Source organism: Poecilia formosa, unplaced genomic scaffold (genome assembly GCF_000485575.1).
Source record: "Poecilia formosa unplaced genomic scaffold, Poecilia_formosa-5.1.2 Scaffold198, whole genome shotgun sequence".
Taxonomy (NCBI): Eukaryota; Metazoa; Chordata; class Actinopteri; order Cyprinodontiformes; family Poeciliidae; genus Poecilia; species Poecilia formosa.
In genome coordinates, this window is record NW_006800137.1 from 1,237,131 (window position 1) to 1,247,848 (window position 10,718).

A 10,718-nucleotide genomic window follows, 5' to 3' on the forward strand; every position below is an offset into this window, starting at 1 on the left:
CCATGAATAACAATTTTGTTGTTTATGACAGACTGCACAAGCAGAAAAAGATATGGTTGGGGATGCTGGATCTCTAAAGTTTCTTTGGCATGTAGAGCTACTTGTGGCTTAGCCAGAAAGAAAACTCCAGTAGAAAGGAATAAACACACATGGCTTGAATGAAATGACTATCAGTCGATAAAGAAACGTTGTTTGTACCATAGGCTCCATAGCCTTCATGGCCAAGCCAACAGACTGCAGTCTTGTGGGTTAGCCCAAGTTAGCTTGGTTAGGGGTTTGTTTTCTACAGGCTGATGGTGAAAACAGCTCCACCCAAACTTTCCTTCTCAGCTTAAGTCCTAGAAACAAACATAACTGTTAGCAGCAGCTATGCATAGCTAGCAAAAGTCAGCTTGGAAATCTGGGAAGCTGGTCTTTACAACATCAGCAGCAGTTGTTGATGCTGTTGGCTTGTCAACAGCTGTCTTGAGGAACCTGTAATTACAAAGATCCTTCTTCAGAGTTGTGAATAAAACCAAAGTCAACGTTTATTTTTTTGGCAAGGAAGCGTAACTATTTGATGCACAAATCAGTGACCTGTAACTTTGGGTCTTTAGCTCCTTTGACCTTTCTCCACCAGCAAAGGAAGGATTCATGTGGCACACTTTGTCCTCTCCATTATATTAGCACCACGGAAAAAGAACGTTTTTGTTCTAGTCGTAGTGTTTTAAGGATCATGACATCACAGAGTTTCCTTCCTGAATCTCCTCCTCTTTCTGCTCCTGGAGCCAGAGTAGGTTACGATGCAAAGTATTGTTGAAGTAAAAAGTTACACTAGCTAGCCTTATGTATTCAGTCCTTCATGGTTGGAGGTTTAGCATGGGGCCCTTGTTAGCATTCCACCATTTTTTTTTTTTTTTTTTTACAAATAACATCTTCCATCTTCCTAAATATAAGGGAACTGTTACCAATAACAGTGCAACAGAACCTGACTTTAAAATCTAAGTTATCCTATATAGTGTTCATAATCTGTGGTTAAGAAGCTAACAATGTGCTAATAAGAGCAACATGCTAATAGTCTGCACAGTGCTGTTTTTGTAGCAACTATTTTTGCAGTGTTTTTGTCTTCCTCGTGCCAAAATCAGTCATTGGAAAAGGAAGGAAATTTTGAAAAAAGTGCAAATACTATGTAATTTCTTTTCAAAAACATATTGTAGAATATTATCAGTTCGTTTCTGTCTTCAGTGATATGTGGGATGCACCGATTACCTTTTTGTGCCAAGAGCGAAGCAATGCAGTCAAGTTGAGACCACAAGCTTCCCCTGTGTAATAAACACAGAATGATGTCAAGTTTGGTTTGAAAAAATAGGAAGGGAAAGCTGGATGTTTCTACTCTGAGAAATTACTGTGAAGTAAACTCTGCAACTCTAACCAGCTTTCTAAATAACAGGCTTATTTAGACCTGCAAAGCAGCTTTCATGTCAGTTTTAGTGATAGAAAATTCTGAATAGACTCAAATAAAAACTCTCAAGCACAGAGAAAGTGAAAGTGACCCCTATCCTCGCCCTCCTCCCACACCCACTGCATAACTTCCCTTTTAGACAACCATAATATATACGGTTGGTTTTCCACATCTGTCTATGGAAAAAAAAAAAAAAAACATGAAACATCCTGAAATTACTGAAACATTTGTTTAAACAGTCATGCAGGGTATCACGTAAAAGATAAAGCAAGATTTTTTTTTTTTTCATGTAGGAGGATTTTGGTTCTGTAGCTCATTTACATTTTACTGTGAGACTCAGTTGGACCAAATGCTTTCCCTGCAGAAAAACACTTTTTGCTATGTTTCAAATTGATGTGTAGCAAGATGAAAAAGAATCAATGTTTCATAATGCACAAGCTCTGATTGTTTCTATTGCAGTATAGGAAAAAAAAAAGTCAAACTGCTTCACTGGAATAGTGTGTTCAATCCCACATACAGCAATGACTGCTGAGCTATTTTCCAAAGTGTACAAAGAGATACCAGCTGATGCTTTCGTCATAAAACTACGTTATCCAGCAGGTTTAACGTTTCATCCATTTAGCACAGGGAAATGTTTTTTCTTAGCTTAAATAAACAAGCATGTATTTTTACCCCCCACATTAGCTTTTTCTTGAGCGTGACTGAAGCCTTCTTCTGTGTGTAATTCTGCCCACATTCAAGGTCTGTCATTCAGTAACCAAAGCTGCACCCACAGGGGCAGACTTTGATCAATACACACAAATAGACTCAAACGCACGAGCTAATAAATGGAACCACGTATTCACAGTCATGAACAGTCAAGCATTCGACAATGAAACCCAGACAGGAATAACAGCAGAGGGAGTTAGCATAGTGAATGCACAATAAGTTAAAGACATTCACTACTGTCACGCTTACAGGTAAGCACGCGACGAGCTCTGCAGACAAAGAAGTCATAATTACACAAATGGATACAGTGCATTAAAAATACAAATTATGTGGCTGAACTGTATTTTGTTACGTAATGAATGAGCACTTTCAAATAGTTTCACAGGATTCTTTTTTTTTATAAGACACTCTGTTGGAATTAAAATACGGCAACATAAAAAAAAGATTTAAAGGCTTTTTTATTAGAAAACTTTTATTTTTTTTATGAAAGTTCTATTACAAATACAAATGTAACATTTTCTTATAAATCTAAAACACTTTGAACACAAATACAAAATCTGCCACAAAAATCTGAAATACGGGCATTTTAACATACTTGTTAGTTGGAATGCATTCACAAATGAAAGAATAGAGCACAGGCTTACAAGGACATTTTGCAATCAGAATGGGTTTTCAGATCTTACTGTGCACTCCCACATGAGTTTCAGGGCAGGTGTGTACATGTAGTTGCTTCCCACTGATCAAATCTTTGGCTTTTAGACAGAAGGAAAGAAAAAAAAATCACATTCTTAGCGTTTAATATGAGAAATTTGATGTGACGTATTACGTAAGTCTTAACGTAAAGTACTCTGCTTCTCATTCAACTTGCTTGGGCTTAATTCTCAGGTTACTTTAGGACTTTAAATGTCCTAACAAAAGAAATAAAAAAATCTCCAAAACTTGTCCATTTTTAGCAAAACAACATGACATGGTCCGGGAGAATTTAAGGAAAAACACTAAGCTTTTCCTGACACGTCTAAAGATGACTGGTAAAGGGATCGGACACCAACTAATCCCTACAGCAAACAGGACAGGTGTGGCGGAAGAACGACACCAGGCTTAACACAGAGTATTTTTCCACAAAAGGAACGGTCACCAAATACAACAGGGACTGGTTAAGTCAGGTTTGACGACCAATTTCTAAGTTGGACTAATTAATCCAGTTGAATATGTGGAAGTTCAGTTTGTTTGTTTTTTTCTTTTTGGTTCAATTATGTAAATATATTTCTGTGAAATGTGATATTTTGCAACAAAAGAACACAAACAACCAGAGAAACAACAAATTTGTGAAAAAAAACCCAAAAAACAAGTGTTACTTGTAAAGTTAAAGACAAAACTGACAGATCAGTATTTTTATGTTTCCAATCTCTGTTTTGTGTAAAGCTTTGACCTCTAAATACCAGTTTTAGCTGCTTAAGATTTCTCTAAGTGCAGAAATTAACATAAATAGCATATACTCTATGAAGGGAGCAACTGGTGTTAAAGAGGATTTTACAAATACTTTTAAACAAGTGAAGTCATAATCACATTTTAAACAGACTTTTTGATCTTTTATTAGAGATGAACACAGTTAGCATGGCTAGCAATACTAAACCAGCAGCCTCCACATGTACTCACTGGAGAAATCTTTATCACAGCTTTGAGATTTCCAAAAAACTGCCAACATTTCTTAATCCACCATTTCTCATGACAGACAGAGGTTGAAAGGCGTTCTGAAGGATTAAAGAGTGCAACGTTGGTGTATTACATTCAGCCTTCCTGTTACCTTCTGAAAGTATTGCTCCATCTCGCTCTGTCGCAGCCTCAGTGAACTGCACACAAGTGTTGTCATGTTTCCTTTTTGGTAGGTTCTTACATCTCCATGTTCTGACTTCATTGTTAAACAACTCACATACTGAAAATAGCCAACCGAGTCCTCTTCACCGGTAACAGCACCTACATGAAAGAGTGTTGTTGTAACCTGGACTTGTTGGTGTTTGGGTATAGTCACCGGTCAGCGCACATCAAGCTGGAAATCAATCAGATGATTAATTTGTGTATCTCTACAAATAACTGGAGATATTTCCATGTTAAAAACAGTCTTTGGACAACTCACGAAATGTAACACACTTTGTGTGGCTCAGTATTACAGCAAACATTTGTTCTGCTAAGAAGATTCATGTGTAAACCAGCAGAAAGCTCCAACAAAAGCTAAACATACTCTCCACATTAGCCAGGCCAGCTTTAAGTCCACAATCCAGTTTGTCACATAAGCTATGGGGTTTTGTTCGAGTTTGATCCACCGTTTCATTTCCTCAAACATTTATGGACCCTCCAAACAGGAATGCTGTTTTACTTTAGAACTGCTTCCAAGCATTGAAATTCATCTGAGATCTCTACAGAAATCTTGTTTTTTATTTCCCCTCCAAAAGATTCATATTCTTCGTTTTTCCTCACATTTTCATTATCTTCTCACTTTCACCGCAGCGGCACTTCCTTCAGCAAGCCTCTGCTTAGCAGAAGAGTGCAATCCAAAGGTGCCCTTAGAGCCTCCTTCCAGGACGTTTCCTGATGGGATCTCATCAGCATTCCTATCTCTGTTTGGTCCTTCTTAGTCAGAGTCACCGCCATCATCATCATCCGAGCTAGGGCCTTCATCCTCGGAGGAGCTTGGGTCTCCGGTGCTGGGGTCTGAGATCATGCCATCTGAACTGTCAATCTCTATGGATGTCTCTGACAGGTAGAGGTGGACGGCCCTTGATGGGTGGCTGGGATAAAGTAGGAAAACACCAAGACCAATAAATACAAACACAGAAGGAGGGTACAATGGATTAGCATCAAACTGGGTTGGGCTGAGAAAAGTTTGGATGCAATCTGTTCACTCATCTGCATTTGTTTTGGGTCGGAATCATTTCCTTCCTTCTCAGAGTTTTTGAATGAATGATTTATTTTGAAGCTTGAATAAATATGATCATAAACGATATAAGCAAAGAAAAAAAAAAAGAAAAAGAAGTGATTTTTACTTGTGGTGGTGAGAGTTAAAGCAACCCTTACAGAAAGATCTGAAAACCCAGCAAACTGGAAGAGAAACCTCCAGTCCCCAAAAAATAAAAATACAGCACATTGTTTGAAACAGACAACCAGCTATTAGAAATGCTACATAAAAAATGACAATGTAAAATGTTAAAAAAAAAAATCAGTCAATAGAAAAATTAACTGCAATTATTTGTATTTTTGTACAATATTTTAAGATGTAAAAAAATAGTCTATTTCCAACAAGTGCTTACAATCAGGTGTAATTATTGAAAGACACTTTTTTATCATATCACAGAAATAAGAACACAGTAGCAAATAAAAACACAGTAACATGACTTCAGTAGTGATTTCGAACAGAAATGGTCAGTGGCTTTGTAAGTGTTGACACCCCTGTTATAACTCCAGGTTTTAGGAGAAGAGTTGAAAGAGTTGAAACCATCATAAACCGTTGCAACAATTGTAAAATATTCGACTTTTCAATTTCAGCATTCAGTTTTCTTTGGTAGGAGTAAGTGAGCATCCACCATCGTAACTTGGCAATATCTGCACTGGAAAAGCTCTTCAAATCTGTAAGACTCAGCAGTAGTCAGGAACCCTCTTCAGGAACCTCCTCAGATTTTTATGTCCAAACTATAGCTAGGCAATAAAAATATTTTCTCTCATTAAGCTGCTTTGCTGACTTTAATGTGTGATAAAAAAATTTAAAAAAACAACAACAAAAAAAACACTTTATCTTAAACTCTCGGGTTTACTTTTTTTAAAAAAAATCCTTTAGAAACCTGGAGATTTTTTAAAGATGTTTAAAAAAATTAAAAAGAAAAAAATAGAAGAAGAAGACTAGTGCTGTCTCCCAAAAATAAACCCCAGCTCTTGGTGCTACCACTGCCATATTTCACAGTGGGAATGGTGTAATTTTGGTTGCTTTTGTTGGCAAGCCTGGTTGTTTTTCATCAGAAACAAAGTATTTTACTCTTTGTCCATAAAGAATACAAGTTCCATCCCATGCAAAGAAAAAAAAACAAACAAACAAAAAAAAAACAAACAATGCTGTGAGTGTTTTCACCCTTATCTCTTCAGAGCCTTTGTACAGTGTCTCTCTGAGAAGACTAAATGCTGAAATTGAATAAAGAAAGTGGATTGAGTGCTGGTTTATGTGCATATATGTACATGCATAGAAAATGTTGATTCATGATGATAATATTTTTTATCTGGCATTTTAACAGGGGTGTGTAGACTTTTAACATCCACTATAAGCAAAACCCCAGAGGTTAGATCAGACAGTCACCACATACCTCCACTGAAAATGATCAGAGCTTTGTGCAGGGTTTTTATAAAGTGATCAAATACATTTTCACTGGAAGCTTGGAAAGTGCTCAATGTTTCTATTGTTTCTTGAAATAATACACCAAACACGTGTCATGCACTGCACTTGTACAATGGGGCTTGGATTGTATTAGTAGGGAAGTAAACAGCAAGAATACACCATTGTTCTACATCTTCTTCATCAAAACATTTACTCCAAACAGGAAATGTGGCTGGAGGCCCATTTAGCTAAACAGGAAAAGATGAATCGATAAAACAGTTGTTTCTCTCGAGAAATGAAAGGCGCATAGTAATTCCACAGAGGCTAAGCAGCAATATGGCTAAAGTTCAGCATCGAGAACTTTCTATATAAAGGCACATTCTTCCTCACTTTCTGTCTGACAACAGCTGCCTGCTACCGGTACAAATGTGGGATCTGAAGGCAGGAGTCGCATATGGAGGAAGAGAGAGAAGCATGAAGCAGGAAAAGAGCCCAAGAGGGAGCATAGCATGCCCTGATCCCCAGAGTCTCTCGCAGAGGAAGAGAGAAAGCGTGTGAATCTTCTGCTCCTCTTAGTCCTCCCTCTTCATCTGCTAGACTTCATTGGTCTTACCACGCCGTGGGGTCTTTCCTCTCTTTGCGGGGAACCTCTTCATCGCCCTCCAGCTGCCTCTGTCTGTGTTTCCTCTTGCATCTCCTGCAGGACACGATGACTATGAGACAAAAGACCACAGCGGCGATGCCACCTCCAATGGCCAGGACCAGGTAGAGAAGTTCGTTGAAAGAAGCTGTGACAAGAAAAAAACACACGAATGAAAAAGACATGGTGTGCAGGTGTAGAAAAATAAATGCAGCATTTGTTAACATTAAGGTCAAGCAGAAAATTAGCACCGGATGAGCCATGAATAGCGGTTTTAAAAAAAAACAAAAAAAGCAATGGGATAAAGCCTTGCTCTCCCTTAAAACCTGTGAGACAAGGCAGATGTAATCATTTTAGTCCCAAGCTTGAAACAAAATAATTTTATAATAATTGGAGTTATACAGCAGATTGTCTTTGTAAGTTCCCAGTTTTGCAGTGGCCAGTCGCACATATTGTTTCATTTATTTTAAAATTAAATTATTTTTTTGCCATGTACTCACAGACAGATTTATGCCTAGAGTGCATTTTCTGCAAAATGTCAGGTGCTCACCTGTTTTGACGACACGAAGACGAATCTCCCCAACCGGGCCATGAACATCAGGAGGATTCGTCACCTGGCAGGTGTAGGTCCCGTTATAGATGAACTTGACCTCCCGAAGTATGATGGAGGCATCGCTCCCCATGATATCACCAGCCCAATGGACGCGCTTCTTAAAGATGCCATCGGGAGGCAGATATGGTTTTTGCTGGTAATGAAAAATCTACAAATGGAAAAATAGTAAAAAAATAAATAAATAAATAAATAATAAAAAAAGAAGAATTTATTTTATTTTAATGAGTGCAGACTTATTAGGATGTGCTGCTTCTTATTCTCTCAAATCTCAATATACAGACACAAAGGTACATAAAGACAGGCTGTCTTAGATGCTCCATTGGGAGCCTTATGACTCACCACCTCCTCCTTTGGTTGGATGAGGGGGTGGCTGCACCCTGACACAGCAATGGAGGTGAGAGATTTGTTCTCCCTTTCTCCTGCTCAGACACACACACATGCACGCACACACACACACATGAACTCACACTATCCACTCGGCCTCCTGAAAGGGGTTTGAAAGTCCAGGAGACGATGACAAGTTCAGGGTTGATCTTAGCTGAACTGTCAAATGTGCATTTGAGACGAACGTCTGTCCCATTGACCGCCTCAACATCCCCAGATGTGTAAACACGCATTCCGCTCACCTGCAAGACACCTGCAAAGGCACATGTAGTGAAATGTTTACATTCAAAGCTAAATACCATGAACAATTCAAAACAACAGACGGACCATGAATGTGTTAATCAGCTCTTTATGCAATGGAAAAGTGACCACATTCATATCTACCTGCTGCTGCAGCAAGAAATTGACCAATTGTAAGTAAGAGCAAAGAGGGAGACTGGCACCAAATTTGCTTGACACTGGTGGCTGATGACACAAACTCCCTGGAAATGAGCTAGCACTTCTACCCACATGCATTGTCCAGAAGCATGCACACACTATGCATGTAGTGGCCTAGAAACACATTTAATTATTGCTGATGTACCACCTGGCAATCACACTCCCCCTCTCCTGGAGATCACAAAAGAAGCGACTGTTTTTCAAAGCAGCCCACTGAGAAAGCAGGCTTGCGGCTATGGGGAAGTTTATGTGAGGGCTGTCTGGTCAAAATCACCAGGGCTATTAATAGAAGGAGCCATATATGCTCTAAGAATAGTGGAAGGCATGTCTAGCCTTATTAAAGCCAATGCCCAGGAGAACAGTAAGCTGACCGTCTGCCAAGCTGCAGCACAACTCAGAGACTTGGTTTTGTCATTGTCACCATCACTCTGTGCATAGAAGCTCTGCAGAACAAGGTGAATAGCACATAATCTGAAGATTTGGGAAGAAATTACAAGTATTTATTTGTGCTGCTGGATTATAACCATGTTGTAAGAAAAGATCCCCACTTCCTGAAAAGAAACGCGTACAATAAAAATAGTCTGCATTTTGTTTAGGAAGGCATTTAGACGGGTTGCTCACAAGACCATTCAACTTTAAAAGGCAAAAAATCATCCATAAATTTGGTATTCAACAGTTATTATCCAACAGCAAAGGCTTCCATTGCAACTGGCAGTACAAGAAAGTTCTACTGGATGCATTTGTAGCAGGTACAATGGAGGATGTTGCATTGTGATGGCAGTATTTTCCTGCTATGGTGTAGCTTCAGGCTGTGCAGAGAAGTTGAACTAGAGCTGATGATGCACAGATGTTAAAGTGAGTACCTTCGAGTCCTTGTCTGTGCTTTGACAATTCGGACTTTCAATAGGACCTTTTGCCAATAATTCCTCATCCCTCTTTTGGTTCACCCTGCAAGATTCTTTGTCTTAAATACCATTGGAAATATTTCTGAATGCAAGGCAAACAAGTTTTACAAAAAATGTCACATCCAGACCATCGATATAACCCAAGATCAACTCTTCCACCAGGAAAACACACACATCATCGATATATGAACATATTTCCAAAGTGAACCAAAAAACAAAAAAAAAAAACAGCTGGACGATTCAGTCATTTTTTGTTGCAAAATGTATTTCTAAAGTAGATCTTCTGGATGCATGAGATGGACTGGAGGAGATTAAGAAGCAGTTCAAGAAGGATGTGTGATAATTCAAGGCACTCATTTATGTTTTTATGATGGTTTAATCTGGTGCAGAATGCCAAGAGAGCTCTACTGTTCAGTCAAGACTCATTTAAGGAAAATACACGATCCCTTAGTAACTCTAGCACCTTTCCATAACTCCACTGCAATTTCTGTACCTCTTCTTGTATTGTATTCTTGCAATCTTCCCTTTGAATAAATGTATCCCTTCATGCACAAGAAAAACTTGTTTACTGTACTGAATTTTTGATTTGGTACTACAGTTAATGGGGATATTGGGTCAGAAGCAAGCTCTGAAAATATCAGTAAGGGACTTAGCGCTCTTAGGCTGCATTTTCAGCTTCTTATCAGTGTTTCCTGTAGACAGGGAGGAGAGTGAGAGGGGCTCCCTCACGTCATTAAAGAGACCTGCTACTCTCTCATCGCTGGGGCCATAACAGCACTCTGTCAGCCTAATGTGTTTTAAATGAGCCTGATGAAATCTGGGAGTAGGTCAAACAAGTGAGCAATAGAAAAACTGCAAGAATCCTTTCCATCATTTAGTTCAAATGTGGTGTTCTGGATAAGCAGGCATCTTCTACCCCAACTTCTTTTGGCCTTTCAGCTACCTTGTTGTCAGTAAGGATGCTCTGAAGTCAGTGGATTAAATTGCCAACATGGAAGATGTTCATTAAGCAGATATCATCAATTCCAGCTCTATCAGTCCAGCCAGTAATAACTCCCTCCTTAGCTTGCATGCAGGTGTGTGTGTGTGTGTGTGTGTGTGTGCGCGTGTGCACGCACGCATTTGCGTCCTAAATCCATGTTGATAAGTTCAAAACACTGAGTACGGATTGAATTACCCATTTTTCATGAAATTTGAAACCTTTTTTGTTAAGGTTTACCAGAAGAAATAAA

At 38.9% G+C, this 10,718-nt stretch overlaps 1 protein-coding gene across 1 annotated transcript; it reads right to left on the minus strand.

The window, feature by feature from the left end:
• Positions 1 to 3,809: 3,809 nt before the first annotated feature.
• LOC103148135 (myelin protein zero-like protein 2) lies at positions 3,810 to 8,417 on the minus strand. Its single transcript, XM_016678999.1, has 3 exons — positions 8,227 to 8,417; positions 7,697 to 7,907; positions 3,810 to 7,294 (listed from the first exon to the last, which is right to left on the minus strand). The coding sequence occupies exons 1-3, from the start codon at positions 8,374 to 8,376 to the stop codon at positions 7,116 to 7,118; spliced, it is 540 nt and encodes a 179-aa protein (XP_016534485.1). The 5' UTR covers positions 8,377 to 8,417; the 3' UTR covers positions 3,810 to 7,115.
• Between the last annotated feature and the right edge of the window lie 2,301 nt (positions 8,418 to 10,718).